Below are 19,843 nucleotides of genomic sequence, written 5' to 3'. Positions count from 1 at the left end.
GGCTTAAGAAATCAGGGAGAGAAAGCAACGGAATGAAACAACTTCCTGAACCCATCCGTGGCAACGGAAAGTTGACGCCTCTCTAATCCAGAACTAAAGCTACTGCAGCCACAAGGAAATCAAACGGCAAGGTATCTGCGGTTCTCGGCGCAGGCCAGTCTACGCCTGTCCTAAGAAATTCTGCACGACCCAGAGCTCAGGCGAGAACACGCCAGCACGCGGCGGGGACCCACTCGGGTGACTCCCAAATATCCGGAGACTCGGTTTCCACAGCCAACACCCACCACGCCTAGAGAACCCCTCTCCCCAAGCTCTTTCAGCGCCCGCCTCGCCCCAAGATTCGCACATGCGTACACCCAATTAAGAGAGGTTAGAGCTCTCCCCCTCGGTGTGGGTCCCCACGCCCATCTGCCACGCAGCCAGTCCTCCTGCCCTTCTTTGGGCCGCCGGCTTCGCTATTCAGTACTACGCATGTGTAAGACGGTACTGCCCCGCCACCCTTTAGCCAGCAGGGGTGGGGCGGCAGGCGGGACGGAGTTTCTTGCGCACGCTCAGGACATGCGCAGTGCAGCGGCTGAGGCGCCAGCTGTCGATTTGGAAGTTCCGGGGAAGCAGCGCATGCGCGAGTGTACGCGTTGCCGGCGAAGAGGGGACCCTGACGACTCGGAAATTTGAATACCACAGTAGCATGGAGTGTGACCTCATGGAGACTGACATCTTGGAGTCGTTGGAAGATCTAGGGTAAGACTGCCAGGGTACGGGTCTCCTAAACCTCACACTGCCGGTCCCCGGGAACACGTCCTCCGCCCCAGTCAGGGACACCTGCCTCTGCACGCCGCACCCGGTGGCTCCTGACTGTCGCCTCCTTACGGCTCCGGGACCCCAATGCCACGTCCACTGTCAGCCCTGCCGGGTCGGGGCCCTCCTAAAGCTACGACCCTAGGCCTGCTCTGTGCTCCCTGCAGCCGAGTTACCCGCAGCGTTTGTCAGTCATGCGTGTCATTGTCTGGGCTCTGGGTTCTTGCCACCCCCCTCCCTGAGCTTCTCGTCTTGCTCCCCATCTTCTTGCCCTACCCCCTCACTCTAGAGGTTGCTAAAGTTGATTCGCTTTTTTTCCTAGTTGTCCTCCAAACTTCCTGCTCCTCTCTTGAGCCCGTATTCCTACCCCACCCCATTTCTTTCAAAAAAAAATCTCCTTTGCCCAGTCATCTCTGCATCTGAGCCACATGTCTGCCCCTGTTCCGATAGCCAGCTGTCTTATGCACCTCACCTGTCACCACCTTCATGGGAACCATTCACTGGCGGTTTCCCATAACAGTGACACAGTACTTCGTTGAGCCACCATTAGCCCTTACCCTTTGAGGCATCTTGAGCCACCAAGTCCCTACATGTTTGTTGTGCATTTCGTCTATTCTGACAATTACCCAACCATGATTTAGTACCTAGAAGCTGGAAATAGGGCTTGTTACCTCACTGGGTCACTGAGATTAGTGTACTCTTTAAAACTTGAGAATTTAGGGGCGCCTGGGTGGCTCAGTGGGTTAAAGCCTCTGCCTTCAGCTCAGGTCATGATCCCAGGGTCCTGGGATCGAGCCCCTCATCAGGCTCTCTGCTCCGCAGGGAGCCTGCTTCCTCCTCTCTCTCTGCCTGCCTCTCTGCCTAGTTGTGATTTCTCTCTGTCAAATAAATAAATTATTTAAAAAAAAAAAAAAAAAAACTTGAGAATTTAGGGGCTCCTGGTTGGCTCAGTCCTTAAGCGTCTGCCTTTGGCTCAGGTCATGATCCCAGGGTCCTGGGATGGAGCCCCAATTGGGCTCCCTGCTCAGCAGGAGGCCTGCTTTCCTTCTCTCACTCACCCTGCTTGTGTTCCTGTTCTCTCTCTTCCTCTTTGTCAAATAAATAAAACCTTTAAAAAAAAAAAACAAACCCAAAAATGAGAATTTAGAACCTCTTGGTCTAAGTGTGTTTCCAGAAACAAATTGTGTGATTAAATATTTGTCTACAGGTAAATGGTGTCCAAAATATAGATAGATTTAGCTAGCTATATTTATAAAGTAACAAGTCCTTTATCAAAACCCTCCGCAAAACTTTTTCCATAACATGGAAACCTTTGGGGGAACCTTTCTTTAGGAAGGGACACCGTCAGGTTCTCGGAGTTTGCCCATTTAAGTCATTTGCTGTCCTGATGGAAGTTTTTGGGAAAAGAAGTGGTAGTGCTTAAGTCTTTTTTCTTTTTCTTTTTTAAAGATTTTATTTATTTGGCAGAGAGAGAGATCACAAGTAGGCAGAGAGAGAGGAGGAAGCAGGCTCTCTGCTCAGCAGGGGCTCGATCCCAGGACCCTGGGATCAGGACCTGAGCCGAACAGAGGCTTTAACCCACTGAGCCGTCCAGGCGCCCTTAAATCTTTTTTCTTAAAGTGAATTACCATTGTTCTTTTCTTTGGAACTTGCTCTGAATTTTCATGAATATTGCAGACTTTAGGGGGACTTATTTCTTTGATTAGAGCATAGGTAAAAGTCACATTCAGCAAAATGGTCTCTTTGGTGGACATCTCAGACTAAATTGCTGGCTCACATATAAATCCATTCAGTAAACATTTTCTTGAGGAAAACCTGCGCTGTGGCAGTGTTGGGCTAATCATTTATGGGCACAAAGTGAGGTGGAAGAGAAGTTCACACTGAGAATATGCTATGAGGAGCACTGAGGAAGGTCCTTTTACTTGGAAAGGAAATGAAGTCCTAAAAGCTTCCTAGAAGAAATGACACTTAGGGTTAGCATTGAAGGAGTAGTAAAATGAGAGAAGGGAACCTTATTTAAATGTTAGTCGTACCGCCTGGTAGATGTTACCTAACAACTGGTGATGGACGCTATTTCTTCCCATCTTCTACCCTTTTAACTATATTTTTTCTTTTCTGGAGTACTAAAGAAGTACTAAAGAAGTAACTTTTAGGGGTGCCTGGATGGTTCAGTGGGTTAAAGCCTCTGCCTTCAGCTCAGGTCATGATCTCAGGGTTCTGGGATCGAACCCTGCATCCGACTCTACACAGCGGGGAGCCCACTCCTGCCCCCCCCCCCCGCCCCCGCCTGCCTCTCTGCCTATTTGTGATCTTTCTCTCTGTCAAATAAATAAACAAAATCTTCTTTTTTTAAGATTTGATTTATTAATTTGACAGAGAGATCACAAGTAGGCAGAGAGAGAGGAAGGGAAGCAGGACCCCCGCCGAGTAGAGAGCCAGATGTGGGGCTCAATCCCAGGACCCTGAGATCATGACCTGAGCCGAAGGCAGTGGCTTTAACCCAATGAGCCACCCAGGTGCCCCAATAAACAAAATCTTAAAAAAAAAAAAAAAAAAAAGTTTACTATAGTAAATGTAATTCAAGTAAATATTCAAGATGGGTTAAAACGTAAACCGTCAGATTTTCTGAAAACTTTGCTATAAATTTTAAGCCTAACCACTTAGTTTGGTGGCACTCAGTCATTAAAAGTCAGGCTTAATTAATTGATAGTACTTTTAAAGGATTTACTGAGAAATACTAGAATTTTAAATGACTATCTTTTATCTTTAATGTGGCACATGGTAGGAATTCAGTAACTACTTATAGAATAAACAAATTATAAGTGTGTAACACAAGAAGAGATTTCTAGGCGTAGTGTCTTTATTGCAGTGTCTAATATGTGGTCTGAATCTAGATGTCAGACTATATATAATCTCACTTTTTAAAAAAATATATTTTATTTATTTATTTGACAGAGAGAGATGACAAGTGGGCAGAGAGGCAGGCAGAGAGAGGGGAGGAAGCAGGCTCCCTACTGAGCAGGAAGCCCAATGCAGGCCCAATCTCAGGACCCTGAGACCATGACCTGAGCTGAAGGCAGAGGCTTAACCCACTGAGCCACCCAGGTGCCCCTATAATCTCACTTTTTATGTAAGATTTTTTCCCATTCCATTCAGTGTATAAATACATAGGTACATTTTAAAAGAATCAAGTATTGTCATTTCTCTAACATATCTATACTTCCAAACATCAAATTATCTTAAGTATATTTAATGTTTCACCTTCAATAACTTTTTATCAATATTTCACTTAAAAATTAAAATAATCTTCTGGAAAATATATATTTTTAAATTACCCTGAAAATGACAGGATCTTTACTTCTAGATGTATTCTAGGTGATTCATTATCACTATTGTCTTTTATGAATGTTTGGATATTTAATAATACTTCAGAATTATGCTTGAATCGTTTTCAAAGGAATAGGATTCAGATGCACCAGTTCACCTAGACATCAACTTCCCAGCAATTACTAATCTTTTAATCCAGACATTTCTCTGGTACTAGTATGTCTTAATAGCTTTAACTGTCATTAAAGATGGTAAAAGGAAATAAATGATTAACTGGAAAGTTTTTTGCTTTTAAAAAAAGTAACAAAACAAACTAACCTAATTGATTTCTGGAAAAATTTCTAGAAAAGGTAACTTAAATTTTATTTCTGAAATCGTAAAGTGTTGTATAATCACTTGTTAATGTTACAGTATGTTACTTGTTAATAGGGTTTTAATATTCAATTCAGTTAAGAAAATCTTTGTACAGCAAGAGCTTTCAGTATAATGTACAGAAGTTGACATAATTTAGTAGTATATATGATTCTTAAATATTTATGCATATTTTGAAGAGTGGAAATGCCATTATGTAACTTATTTTTGTAATAGATTTTATTAGATTAAAATTTAAATTTTAGATTTGGTTTTCTATAAATTTTATTTACATTTTTAAGTTTGCAAAGTGGTTGTCTTAACTTGTGAAGTGATTGTTTATTCATACAAATAATATGTATATAGTGTTTGTATTAAATATTAGGTGTGATTTCTTCTGAAGTATAATTTTTTACTCACCAGTTACAAGGGTCCATTGTTGGAAGATGGCGCTCTATCTCAGGCAGTCTCTGCTGGAGCCAGTTCCCCCGAGTTTACCAAACTCTGTGCTTGGCTGGTGTCTGAATTAAGAGTGTTCTGTAAATTAGAGGAAAATGTGCAAGCAACTAACAGTAAGTAAACATTCAGTTTTAGATAGAAAATATAAAAGTAAAATTGGGGAATTGTCAGTTGAACATTTTAGTACTAAACCTGAAGTGTTAAGTTTTTGTGAATTAAAAAAAAAGATTTATAAAGAAACCCAAATATTTTCTTCCTCCATTATTTTCAGAGATGAAGTGATTTTGGAAGTTGAGAAAACAGATTATAGTTGTGCAAGTACTAAAACATTGTAGTGATTGAAAAGACCACATTACTGAGATACAGAAATGGGAGACAAGTATAGCATATATGAACTTTCCATTCTTTGTGAAACATGGCTTATTAGTTTTTTTGTGGTTTTTTTTTAAAGATTTTCATTTATTTATTTGACAGAGATCACAAGTGGGCAGAGAGGCAGGCAGAGAGAGAGGGGGAAGTAGGCTCCCTGTTGAGCAGAGAGCCTGATGTGGGGCTCAGTCCCAAGACCCTGAGATCATGACCTGAGCGGAAGGCAGAGGCTTTAACCCACTGAGCCACCCAGGCACCCTGGCTTGTTAGTTCTTAAATCAGTGGCTAGAACTGGAAATTGTGTTGTTTTTCTTAGATTCCAAAAGGACATATAGCATATAAAGTAAATGCATTATAATCCTGTTGTACATGGGGAGAAAGAGAACACTTTCTTAAGAAGTTAGGAATGTATCGTCAGGTCTATCACAACCAGATGCAGCTCTGTCAGATTTATGAGATAAATCTCATAAGGCATTGAGAGCTGTTTTATATTTGCCAATTTTGTTATTGTATTAGCACTAGTTTGTTGACTCTGCAAAAGAGACAAAAGCTTGGAACCCAACACTTCACCATCTGGTTTCCTCCTACTGTAGGTAAACCTACAATAGGAGACAAAGAAAAATGCTCTCTTGTTAACTTCCCCTCATAGAGAACTATACACATAATCCCTTTTTTCCCCCCACACAGAATCCCATTTTGAAGAGCTCACTTTCTTGCATATTCAGGATATTTAATGTGCGCATGTTAGTTGCAGCCAGTTCCGATTACTAAGGATACTGTCAGGTAACAGTAATGATAGCAGCAGCTTACATTTATTGAACAATATGTTGTAAGCAGTTTCCATTTGTTAAGCCGTTTAAAACCTGAGGCAGGTTTTATTACTTTTTTTTTTTTTAAGAACTTATTTACTTAAAAAAAAAAGAACTTATTTACTTATTTGACAGATAAGAGATCACAAGTAGGTAAAGAGGGAGGCAGGGAAAGAGAAGCAGGTAGCAGGTTCCTTGTTGAGCACATAGCTCAGTGTGGGACTTAATCCCAGGACCCTGAGACCATGACCTGAGCTGAAGGCAGAGGCTTAACCCACTGAGCCACCCAGGCGCCCTGGTTTTATTACTCTTTTATATGTTAAAAAAGGAAGCACAGCTAGGTTAAACACACTGCCTGAGGTCACACAACTAGTACGTGATACCGCCAGAATTCAACCCCAGCAGTCAAGTTTGGGAGCCAGTACTCTTTAACGCTGCCTCTTGACCTAACATTTATGAGAATCTAGGAACTTGTGAAAACACCTTTAATAGATGACAACTATTTGTAACCTGAAACCCCTTCATTCAAACAAAAACGTAGATGCCAACATACAAAACAGGTAACGGTGTACCTATTTAGTTGAAGTTAAGAGGGAGTACTTCTTACACAACTCTCCTCATCCTCCGCAGCTGTTTCTAAAGGAGTTCTGTGGAATTTGAGTTTACAGAACAGCTTGCAAAACATTGATAATACAGCCTTCCCATTTTACAGATGAGAAAAGGCACCCATGGAACCTGGTTGGCTCAATCAATTAAGTGCTTTTGGCTCAGGTCATGATCCCAGGGTCCTGGGATCAAGTCCTGCATCAGGCTCCCTGCTCAGCAGGGAGTCTGCTTCTTCCTCTCCCTCCTGCTCACAGTTGCTCTCTCTAGTGTGTGCTCTCTCTTGCAAATAAATAAAATCTTTAAAAAAAAAAAAAAAAGAAAATGAACCTAGGTCAAGTTAATTTTTGCCCTTGCGTGATAGAGAACCATCAGAATAGTAAGGAAGAAGGAGCATTGTTTCTTCTTGGTTCACAAAATGAATTCTGTACGTAACATGTTTGGTATATGTGCTGCCGAAGCGAGCACTGTACGTAACATGTTTGGGAATATAGAACTACTAGTCATGTTTGCTAACTTTAATCTCAGTGGGAATATTAGGCACAAATGAAAACTGGAGATTAGTACAGTAATTAAATGCTTCACTTTGCTGCTCACAGGGGGAGGAAATCAGTGAGTATAACGGACTTGGGGAAGGTCTTATCAAGGAGCCAATGGGCTTTGATGGAGAGGTGGGATTTGATAGGTGAAGAGAAAGTAGAGGGAATAACTTAACTTAAATGAAGGCACAGAAGTGGAAATAACACTGTTCTTGGGACAGTGGAGAGACTGACCTGGCACAAATAGAATATGTATGGAGGTAAAATGTAACTAGTACATACATGTCATAGGTACTACTGTAGTAATGTGCATGGGAAGGTGAAGCATAGAAGTTATGAAGAAATCTTTGAAGGCAAACAAATTATTAGATGGGATAGAAATTAGGAAGTAATTAAAGATTCTCAAATAAGGGACTTATGTAATGAAAATTTTTTTTTAAAGATTTTGTTTATTTATGTAACAGAGATCACAAGTAGGCAGAGAGGCAGGCAGAGAGAGAGGAGGAAGCAGGCTCACCGCTGAGCAGAGAGCCCGATGTGGGGCTCGATCCCAGGACCCTGAGATCATGACTGAGCTGAAGGCAGAGGCTTTAACCCACTGAGCCACCCAGGTGCCCCTGTAATGAAAACTTCTTAAGAAATTTGGCAGTGGTGTGAGAAAGGATGAATTAGTAAAGTAACTTGTGCTAGGAAAATACTATTAAAACTCTTCATTTGTATGTAACTTTTATGCTATTGGGAAAAAGTCATTTTTATTAAGGTTATTTTAATTCTTAAAAGGTCCAAGTGAAGCTGAAGAATTCCAGCTTGAGGTGAGTGGGCTCCTAGGGGAGATGAACTGTCCATATCTATCACTGACATCTGGGGATGTGACCAAGCGCCTTCTCGTTCAGAAGAACTGCCTCCTTTTGCTCAGTAAGTTCATGGCTACTAGAATGTAGCTATTTTTTTTTCATGTTTTCTTTGACTAATAAACTGACTGTTACACTATTTCATTATGGATTTATTTCAGAATGCTTCTTAAAGAAAACTATTAGATTTCCAACTTAGAAGCTAATGGAGGGCCTGTGCACTGGTAGCAGCATTGTTTCATAATTTCTCCTCTTCTATCATTTAACCTTGCTGGTACCATTGTGCGTCACCTAATATGACCAAAGTTAGCACCACGGGTTCAAGTGTGTGATCATTAAACCTTAGCATTCTAGACTGGAAGCACATTTTAAAATAGACTAGGAAGGTAGTGTGGGAATGATGAAGATTTTTTAGTAAAATTTAAGTGTTTTATATTGTGGATGTTTCTTTGTGGTTGGGTAATTGTTTGGAGGTTTTGGTTTTGTTTGCAAATATATCAAATTAGAGTGTAAAATTTTCTAGAATAGTATTTGAATTGTTCCTGTGCTTACTGATCATTCTGGGAAGTAAATTGTTATGAAAATTCTTTCCTTCCATGTTTTTTACATACTAACTACTATTTCTTTCTTCACCCCGAAAAACAGTAAGTAAACTCACAAATTTTATTGCCTTAAATGAACTCTCCAGCAACCACAACCAGTAGTCTCAACTCAGAATTTTTATAGCAGCCTGAGACACATTCAGAATAAGCTTTGGTTAACTGAATATTATAGTTCTTCTATGACAAACACAGTACAGAGGGTTTTTAAAATACTGTCTTTACAACTGTACTGGTTTCAGAAAAACGAGACAGCTCCAATTTTGAAGGTTCAGTTTTTTAAAAAAAAGAAAATGTATTCATTGCCATTATACCGAGGCACCGAGTTATTCCAGAGTCACTTAACATAATTTCCCCTTTGTTGAATGATTGTGGAGGCTGGGAGGTAGATACACAGGTCAGATACTTCTTTAAATACTGATCTTGCTGCATGTTCTTATGCATGCATTCGGGATCCTTCAGATTGTGATTTCTGTAACTGGCTCAGCCACAGTGTACTCATTCTTCCTTTGTAACACTGCTTACCAAAACCTAGTATTTGGCACTCAGAATATGTTATCTTACATAGGAAGATAAGAACTTGATGGAAAATTTGATAACAACCATGAATAACTAATTCTTTCAAGGAACTCAGAGTTTGGCCTTTGTAGTGTTCTGACTTACAAAAACCACTTTGAATATAAATCTTTATAAAATGCCTTTGACTCCTTCCTGTTACTTAAAAAGACTGCCCTGAATATTATTTTGGATTTGGGATTACAATTTATAGACTTTAATATTATCACCTCAGAAGCTCTTCAGTAATACACAACTATTTGCTTCTCAACTGAATGACTAAAACCAACTAAAGATTATGGTGCTCTTGGAATTCATGGACACGTACACTATTCACTCCTCTTTTTCTTTGCTTTTGGCTGTTTCCCTTTAAAATGCTTTCCTCGGTTTGTATTCTCTCTGTTGTTCTAGTATTGATGTGCTCATTCTCTTATTTTCTCTGTATAAATAGTTCTCATCTTTCCACGTATCAGTTGTCACCTTTTGATGCTATAATTTCACTTATTTCTCCAGCACCCTTTACCTTACTGATTTGAATCTTTTCGTATGTTGTTCCAAGGGGGGAAATAACCAATCTCATTGAATTGTCAGTAAAATAGAATAGTCTTTGAATGGGCGGCTAAAAAACTCTTTTGTGTGTGGTGAAGAAGTTTTGGCTATTTATTGCCTCTCTGGTTGTCAGATTATTTCCCTTAGGTTAAAAAAAAAAAAGTCAGAGATCTGAGTTCCTAATAGATGAAGAATTACTCATCGTGAATGCATATATTCTTTATTCCTAACTAGATTGTCAGTAGAGATTATCTGTTTTGTTTGCTTTATATTATATCTCCAGTGCCCTTCCTGGTACTTTGAACACATCAGTAACAGATAATGTTTTTTGATGGTAATTGTATTGTATCGGTGAACTAATTTTGTGGATGCCTGAGTTAACGTGGTCTGGTCCCAAATTTAGAGAACCAGTTTATTACATCATATGATTTTCTAGAACAAGGGTTGGCAAACTTTTTCTTTAAATGTTGGGACAGTAAATATTTTCAGCTTTGTGAGTCATAGGGTCTTTGTCACAACTGCTTAACTTCCACTATTGTAGCATGTACTAGCCATAGAGATTATGGAAATGAGTGTGGTAATGTTCCAGTAAAACCTTATTTAGAAAAACAGTGGTTATTTGCATGACAGTGGTGTTTTACTTTTTTGATCTTTTAACTCCTACAGTTCGCTGTACGGAACACACTAAGATTTTATCAAAGCCATTTAGAATGACCTTTCCAGAAACTTAGCTGTATATATTGTTCTAGCATTACACCTTAGGTGTATGAAATGAGATACTCAAGCTGATCATTCTTTTGAACTTTTAATAGGACTTAAGAGCCCAGAAAATATTTTTTCCAAAGCTGTCATTCTAATGTTATCAGAAGGTTCTCACTTTGTCACATAACCTGAAGTCCTGAGATCCCAATGGTTATTAACCATCTTTCATAAAAATTTTAAAAGTTAAAGGAGTAAGATTGGATATTTATACCCTCAGTTACCTGAAGCAGATTGCAGCTGTCATTATGCCTGGCTGAAATCAACACATGAGGGGATGATACTGATATCATTGATATTTTCTGTTAAGAAAAGATTAGAAAGTTCTGTCGATACTATTTTTCAGGAGGGAGGGGAGAGTGAGGAAGGCAGGAAGAAAGGGAATACTGAGAAGAGTCTTTTATAGATGAAAGAAAGTTTTCTTTAAACAGAGAGGGTGGGGCGCCTGGGTGGCTCAGTGGGTTAAGCTGCTGCCTTCGGCTCAGGTCATGATCTCAGGGTCCTGGGATCGAGTCCCGCATCAGGCTCTCTGCTCAGCAGCAAGCCTGCTTTCCTCTCTCTCTCTGCCTGCCTCTCTGTCTACTTGTGCTCTCTCTCTGTCAAATAAATAAATAAAATCTTTAAAAAAAATAAAATAAAAAAAATAATAAACAGAGAGGGTGGCATTAGGCCACTGGAAGCCATGAGAAAGGAACTTTAGGGAGTTTCGTGTCTTCCCCCTTGTGTAAGTTAAGTTTTGACCACTTAAAAATGTTTCATGCCAGTTCTGAACAGACTGCCTAAGTATTGGAAGGTAAGAGAACAAGAGAGTTATATCACTGGTGCATGTCACTGGTAAGAAGTAAATAATAAAAACCGGTTCCAACTGTTGCTGAAGTTGGCTACCTTCCACCTTTTGTAAATTTGTTAACAGATGCCAACCCCTGTTCTGGAGTTCCTAAATAGTGGGTTATAAGAATCCAGATTTTAGATGTGATCTACCTTGATAATTTGGTTTCGAAGAAGAATCACTTAATTTATAAATTACCCTTTAAACATATATTGATTAAATACCTGAATTACAGAACCAGTTTATATGTTATGTCATTTGCAGGTAAAAATGGTTTTCTTTTCTTGTTTTTATCCATTCTTGCAGCTTTAAAAATTACGTATCATTAGGTCTATAGAGTTGTGACTCCAGACTTATGATTATTAACTGTAGCTGTATCTCATTTTGAAATCTTATTTTGTTTACTTCAGCATACCTCATCTCAGAACTAGAAGCTGCCAGAATGCTCTGTGTGAATACTCCTCCAAAAAAAGCTCAAGAAGGAGGCGGTAGTGAGGTCTTTCAAGAGTTGAAAGGCATATGTATTGCTCTAGGAATGTCCAAACCTCCAGCCAATATAACTATGTTCCAATTCTTCAGCGGGATTGAAAAAAAAGTAAGACCTTTAGTACCAGATTGTAGTGTATTAAAGGCATAGTCCTACATTTGTTTGAAATGAAGCAAGTTAATTTCTCTTAATGGGAACCTCATGTGCATATTATTCATTGTACTAAATGAGTTTTGGGTTTTAAATCCTCAATACCTTAAAGAGAAATTAGTATTTTACTATTTTTTTAACTTGTTAGCATGTTTCTTTTTCAAAAAGGAAACTTTACACTTTGATTTATAAGCTGAAATAAACTAGGTATAATGTAAAAAGAATGAAGACTTAAGTCCTTTTTAAAAATCTTATCATTGAACTTTGACACAATTTTTAAGTTCTCGATCATTAAATGTTACCACCCTCCTTTCATTGACTGGACAGAAAGGGATGTAAATGTTTTTGGTTTTTAATCCAGTCATTTGAATCTTGTGTTTCAATTGGCACACTAGGCTTATTGACTACTAACATAATCTAGTATGTGAAAATAAGTCAGAATTATTTTTATGCCACACATTAATAGTTAAGAGGTTTTTTAAATATAATTGACTAGGAATAAGCAACTTTAATAAATTAATGACTATAAGAATGATATTTATTATAGCAGAGTTACTCTCTGTACGCATATCTGCTGGACTCCAAGAATTGGTACATTTGCATTGTGGGGTAGATGGACACCATGATGCACAAATTTGGCTGAACTCTACAGGGGAGCAGCACTGTATCCATAGTCCATATTTTTCTGTGTGTTCATTCATCCATTCAACAAATACACATTGAGTGCCTACTGTTGTCAGGCACTGTTCTAGGTACAGTGAAGGAATCATGCTTCCTTAGGCATGTGAGGAGTGGGACAAGTGATTGTCTTTATCGTGTGGGTCCTGTACATTTCAAAACATCCTCCACCTTTGCCTCTGTCAGGAATCTTCTTTTGATGGCAAGATATGATGGGAATTGGGAAGATGAGGAGGATATGTTGTACTTTTAGATTTGTTTATTCATTCATTTATGTGTTTGTGTCAGTTAAAGGAGACATTAGCAAAAGTTCCACCTAACCATGTGGGAAAGCCTTTATTGAAGAAGCCAATGGGACCAGCCCACTGGGTGAGTAGCAGTCATCTTGATACTCTTGGTAAAGAACCACTTACCTATCTCATGATGTTGACACAGTTTGTGCTGTTGAGGTTATGTTTTCCAATATGTAGTTTCCTAGGTTTCTTAGACTCCATTTTCGTGAATCTGAAGATTTATTCAGAATAATTTTATTTATGGAAGATTAGAAACACTTACCTCATAATTTGTAAATATTTCACATAGCTGGTCAAAATAAATTGAAGTTCAGTATGTTTTTAATTGCCAAATGGGTTGCCTTCAAGCCAAAAACGTCATTGGGCTAAACTTCACACAGCAAATTATGGGAAGACTAAATAAGAATTCTCTACTTAATCTTTATTATGTTTTGAGGCATTATTTAGCTTATTATTTAATCAACTTGTAATAACTTCTGGTCGTATATTAAGTAATTTGTTTTGTGTTAAGTGCTGGGGAATCAGTTATGAATAAAAGAGACACGGTCTCTGCCCTATTGGAACAGTGTGTCAGGCACATTTAAATTCTAACTGGTCTTTCAAATTTCCTTTTTAGGAAAAGATAGAAGCAATTAACCAAGCCATAGCCAATGAATATGAAGTTCGGAGAAAGCTGCTAATAAAACGTTTGGATGTCACTGTCCAGTCTTTTGGCTGGTCTGACAGAGCTAAGGTACATATTAAATATTTTATTTATTTATTTATTTATATATTTATATTTGAGGGAGAGTACACAAGCTGGGGGGAGGGACAGAAGGAGAGGGTGAAACCGACTCCCTCTGAACAGGGAACCCGATGATTTACTGCTCCATCCCCGGTACCCTCAGTTCATGACTTGAACCAAAGGGTTCTGCTTAGCCCACTGAGCCACCCAGGCACCCCATAGTAAATATTTTAAAAGAGCAGAATATTTATAGACATGAGACTTTTCATAGCACAGGTTAGATACAGTTAAGACTAAAGAGAAATGCAGAGGAGACACACAGGAAGTTTTCTTCAGTGAGTTGTTGAGCAGCAATTCTTTTAGCCTTCCAGGAATAATGAAAACATTATTTTTCAGCTTTTTAATATTTTTTAACAAAATGATATGTTTTAGACCCTACTGGGAGGGCTTAAATTATAAGAGAAACAGAGTATTTGAAAATCACTAAAAGACTAAATATCACTAAAATAATTTTTCACTAGAACAATTTTGGTATTACTCAATTACTATACTTAAAGCTAACAGTTTCATTTGCTAATTAAAATTAGAAATACTAGATTTAGCAAGACCAGATATTACTAAATATTTATACAGAATTAGAGAATCTAGTAAGACTTCAGTTCTACTTCAGACTAAATGAGATAATCCAGGTAAAGATCTTGGTCATTCAACAGGTATTTATTAAGTATCTACTGTATGATCAGTGAGCAGAATGTAATTGGTGCAAATGACTTCACATCCTTAGGACTCTGAAATGGAATTAATCTTTGAATTTATGGGGAGGTTGGTCCAGGTGTGTATTATATGTTCCCTTAATAGTGCATTCATGTTTAAAAACAGATTTTTTTTTTTTAAATTTTAGTTGACTCCAAAAAAAATTTTTGTGTAGTTTTTTTGTTTTTTAAGATTTTATTTTTTTGAGAAGGAGAGAGAGCTTGAGAGGGGAGAAGGTCAGAGGGAGAAGCAGACTCCCTGCAGAGCTGGGAGCCCCATGTGGGACTCAAACTCGGGACTCCGGAGACATGACCTGAGCCGAAGGCAGTCACCCAACCAACTGAGCCACCCAAGTGCCCTATGTAGTTCTCTACATAATGTTTTTTTCGCCTAAAATCTTTAAACCTTGGCACAGCCCTGTTTGGCTGCAAAATTGCTGGGGAAGGTATTTACTGAATTATAATATTTCAGTGTTGGAAAAGGACGTTAGAGATCAGTCTTAACTCCCCTCTTTTGCAACTGAAAAAAACAAAACAAAAACAACGAGACCAGTAAATGGGAGGCTTTGTCTGAAATCTCACAGCTAGTCAGTAGCAACACCAGGAGCAAATTGTTCTCTCCTGTGGCCATTGTGTAGGAAACAGCTGTCCTTTTCCTATGTTATCTTTGATAGAAACAATCATTCAAAAACAAGAGTCTGCACCTCTTAGCTAAAAAACTGTCTACTTGATAATGTGCAGCGAGTGAGGCAGTAATACTGTGGTTCTTAACAGCTGTGTCTTAGGGTATTTCTTGACTAGGTAGGAACAATGGTGAGTATAACTTTTATCCTCCCATCTTAAGCCTAATAACTATTATTATCAGACATTTTGGAAGTCTTTAACTTATTTAATATCAGTGTTTCTGGGGCATCTGGGTGGCTCCATTGATGAAGCGTCTGCCTTCAGCTTGGGTCGTGATCCGGGGTCCTGGGATTGAGCCCAACATTGGGCTCCCTGCTCAGTGGTGAGTCTGCTTTTCTCCCTCTCTCTCCCCCTCTGTAAAAATGCCCTCTCTCTTGGGTGCCTGGGTGGCTCAGTTGGTTAAGTAACTGCCTTTGGTTCAGGTCATGATCCTGGATTCCTGGGATCCAGTCCCACATCAGGCTGCCTGCTCAGCAGTGAGTCTGCTTCTCTTGCTGACCTCTCTCCTCTCATTCTCTCTCTCAAATAAAATCTTTAAAAAAGAAAAGAAAGAATGCCCTCTCTCTCTAGCTCTCATTCTCTCTTAAATTAAAAAAAAAAAAATCAGTTTGTCATTTTGAAAATTGACTTTTGTCTTTGAACACTTTGTTTCAACAGAGTCAGACAGAAAAATTAGCAAAGGTTTATCAGCCGAAACGTTCAGTTTTGTCTCCTAAAAGTACTATTTCTGTTGCCCACCTTTTGGCTGCAAGACAAGACTTGTCGAAGATTTTAAGGACAAGCAGTGGCTCTATAAGAGAAAAGACTGCCTGTGCCATCAATAAGGTGATTGAAGTCCCTTTAATTTTTTTTCAGATACATTCATTTTTATTTATAAAATACAGTAGTTTAAAATAGCTTTCTTATCCCATAGGTGTTGATGGGCAGGGTGCCTGACAGAGGAGGTAGACCCAATGAGATTGAACCTCCACCTCCAGAGATGCCACCGTGGCAGAAAAGGCAAGATGGCCCCCAGCAGCAAGCAGGAGGCCGAGGAGGAGGGAGAGGTGGTTATGAACATTCCTCATATGGAGGCCGAGGAGGTCATGAACAAGGAGGAGGGAGAGGTGGACGTGGTGGCTACGACCATGGTAGCCGAGGGGGAGGAAGAGGAAATAAGCATCAAGGAGGCTGGACAGATGGAGGGAGTGGAGGAGGAGGAGGTGGCTACCAAGATGCTGGTTATCGAGATTCGGGTTTCCAGCCAGGTGGCTATCATGGTGGTGGCCACAGTGGTAGCTATCAAGGCGGTGGTTATGGTGGCTTCCAAACATCAACATATACAGGAAGTGGATACCAGGGTGGTGGATATCAGCAGGACAATAGATACCAAGATGGTGGGCACCATAATGATAGAGGCAGTGGTCGTGGAGGGAGAGGGGGTCGCGGAGGCCGAGGTGGACGTGGAGGCCAGGGAGGAGGTTGGGGGGGGAGGGGGAGCCAGAATTATCACCAAGGGGGACAATTTGAACAGCACTTCCAGCATGGAGGTTATCAGTATAATCATTCTGGATTTGGACAGGGAAGACATTATACTAGTTGAGGCTACAAAACCTTATACTTTGCTAGAGCTCAAGTAATAGAAACTTAGTTTCAGAATCCTGAGTCCAGCATTAGTTTTGAATTAATGTGAGACCACAGGTGGCAGGCAGATTCCTGCTTGGGACAAGTATTTATAGGTCTTCATTCAGTTCAGTTGGGTTTGTTTGTGGGTTTGTTGTTTTGTTTTTTTTTAAAGGACTTACATAACGAAGTTTGTTTGAGAAACACGTACAACATCTCCTTTATATAAAGAATTTTTTAAAAGGTAATTAAAATTGCCTTTAACTGACCAGTAGACTAATTCCACAGTCAGAACATGCATACTTTTTGGGGAAGAAATTACTTGAATAAGTAGTTTTCAAAAAGTGGTGTTTTGGAAATGAGGATTCTCCTAGATTTTTTTAGATTTTCAACTAGGAAACCTTCCTCATATTAACAGTCCATTTGTATGTGTTTTCCTGAAAGTATTCTAATGCGTATTTTCCAAGCACAGTTCTGCCCTGATTGGCTTTTTATTCAGAGAGATTATGCCACATTTGCTTCATGATAGACTCTTAAGTCAGTTCCTATTAAATGAGCTCTTCTGCAGATAGCACATTCAGTAGCCTTATCCTTTTGATGGAATACTGTACCATATGCTCAATTCTGAAAACCTTGAACACGGCCAAAATTCATAAAGATTATAAAAGCAAAAACTACGTTGTGAACCTGTAGTACCTGTAGGCATTTATATAGTATAGCAATTCAGACTGACCTGCATCCATTCAAAACAAGTTCCTCCTTAAACCTTATTTTTACTTGAAATCTGTTAGAAGAAACAGCAAACTGAAATTTGTTTTATGCACGAGTTAATACCACTGGCTCAGCAAACACAAGTTAGTTTGCCTTGGGCAGGAGACTTTTTTTGTAATGGAAGAAATGCACTACCAAGTAAGAGGACAGATTTTTGCTTAGTGCAGGAGGCCCTTTATTATTGCTGCAGAAAACAAAAGCCTGGCTAAGTTGATGTTTTACATTCTCCTTTACTGAAATCGACATGAAGCATCTTGCTGGGTTTTTGTATACATAAACATTGTCAAGCTGTGAAAGAAAATGGCTGGAGGTGTGCTTTGTGTGAAAGGTGAGCAATAAAGTATCTGTATGTTCTCTCTCTGGTTTGAGTTTTATTTTAGCTACTTCTAAAAACTGAATTAATGTGGATACTTGTTTCAAGTTTATGAGCCAAGGCATCTGTTCCCCCCAAAAATTCTTGAGTGTTTCTTTAAAACAATTTGTAATGAAAGATAACCCTTACCCTATAACCGTAAATAAATTGAAAAATCCCTATTTCTGAATTTACCTTTTACCATAACATTATAGCTACAAAACTTCACTACTCATTTCTGGCCACTGGGTGTAGCTGTTGTTACACAATGTATTAGGCAAAGCTAAATTAATGACCCTAATCTTTCAGCATGTTTTTGGTTTTGTTTCTCCCTTTTTCCTAAGAATGAGGGACATTTCTCTTAAAAGGAAATGAATTAAAAATATGTTTGTAAAAACAGAAATAGTATTTCCTTTTTCTACTAATTTAGGCCTTTTAGAGTAAAGAATCAATTCATATCTTACCATAGATATGGTATAGCAATATTCTATTTGCTATTGAGATGAGCATGTTCTTTTGGTACCTGAAAACCATTTTGAAAGCCTGCCTTGGTCATTTTGTTAATTTTACTTGTATATTAGATTTTTTTGGCTAGCCTTCACCATTCTAAAATGTTCAAACTTGAAGAAAATTTGAAATACTTTTTCTTAAAGATTTTAAGGTCTGTCTTGAAAGTTGTATTAATCTCCATGCTGTTAAATATGTTTAGTATGTATAGGAGTTTCCTATTAGAGATAAAATTGTCAAGGTTTCATATCTTAGAATGTATTCATATTTACCTTAGCTTTTGCTTTAATCTGTTTTGTAACCAAAGACTCCACAATATATCTAATGGATATGTTTCATTCTTTTGACAAATATAACTGATTTATTTTCATGGTTAATAGATTGCTTTTCAAATTTGCACATATAAGCAAGCAAATTTTACATTTCTCCATGATGGCTCAAATTTGCATTTCATACTGCTTCAGACTAGAATCCCCCCCCCATTATAATCCCAAAAAAGAACTGTCTCTTAGTTTCTCCTCTTTTGACACAAATTAAGTTCTCAGATAGGATTTCAAAACCACCAGTTAGTTTGTTATTATATCAAAATAAAGCTCTTACATTTTGTGTAGAACGTGTCTGTTGATTTTACACACATTCTTAACTTTAACTTGTAGTAAGAAAGAACTTACTGGGAATGTGGGAATTTCTTGGAGAAACAGGAAAACAAAAATTTTAGGAGGCAATTTTTGGTATATGAAATCTTAAAATGCTATTACTTGGACAGATTGAGAAAAACAGTACCTGTTGTTAGTGCTTTGCTTCTTCCCTACACCAGGAACTAAAACAGGATGTCAACAATCTCTTTGAAAATTATCAGAGAGATGCCACTATCATTTTCATTTCTTGCTCTGGATCCAAACTGAGCTAGTGTCCAACTATGCTGGACATAGAAGAATTAAATAAATTCTTGCTAAGGGAAAACATTTGAAATCATTTCTAATATACCTAACCTGTCTTCCCACTTCCCAAATCACTTGTATTCTTTATATTTTAGGTAGTACCCTACCTACCTTCCTGGTAGGTGAAATAGTGAATATGCAGTATTATTTCTTTTTGAAAATAGTTTTTGAATGTATGTATATCATTTAACTCTCTTAAGTACTTTGAATGGCATTTGATTAATTTTATTTTAATAGGGCCTTTGGGTTTACTTAAAAAATACATCACAGGGTCACCTAATATTGTATATAAAATGTCTTTTTTTCCTGCTCTTTTTGTTCAGTGCTCCATTTCCACATTTGGATACATTAACTTATTCCCACAGTTCAAATCCCTGATGAAAGCAGATATGCATGTCGGTGTTTGAACTCACTCATTTACCTCAGGTACTTTTAGTCATCTGTAAAAGTATGTTGGTAAAGATGTTGCATAAACACAGCTGTTGACATGAGAACTTCCCCAGTA

The 19,843-nt window shown here is 38.6% G+C and overlaps 1 protein-coding gene across 1 annotated transcript; it reads left to right on the top strand.

The window, feature by feature from the left end:
- The first annotated feature begins 594 nt into the window (after positions 1-594).
- FAM98A (family with sequence similarity 98 member A) lies at positions 595-17,892 on the top strand. The gene is made up of 8 exons (XM_045979761.1): positions 595-741; positions 4,900-5,048; positions 8,036-8,170; positions 11,808-11,992; positions 13,001-13,081; positions 13,622-13,738; positions 15,823-15,990; positions 16,079-17,892. The coding sequence occupies exons 1-8, from the start codon at positions 689-691 to the stop codon at positions 16,745-16,747; spliced, it is 1,557 nt and encodes a 518-aa protein (XP_045835717.1). The 5' UTR covers positions 595-688; the 3' UTR covers positions 16,748-17,892.
- The last annotated feature ends 1,951 nt before the right edge of the window (positions 17,893-19,843 follow it).

Source organism: Meles meles, chromosome 15 (assembly GCF_922984935.1).
Source record: "Meles meles chromosome 15, mMelMel3.1 paternal haplotype, whole genome shotgun sequence".
Taxonomy (NCBI): domain Eukaryota; kingdom Metazoa; phylum Chordata; class Mammalia; order Carnivora; family Mustelidae; genus Meles; species Meles meles.
The sequence above is the reverse complement of the archived record's forward strand: the minus strand, read 5'-3'. Positions and strand labels throughout refer to the sequence as shown.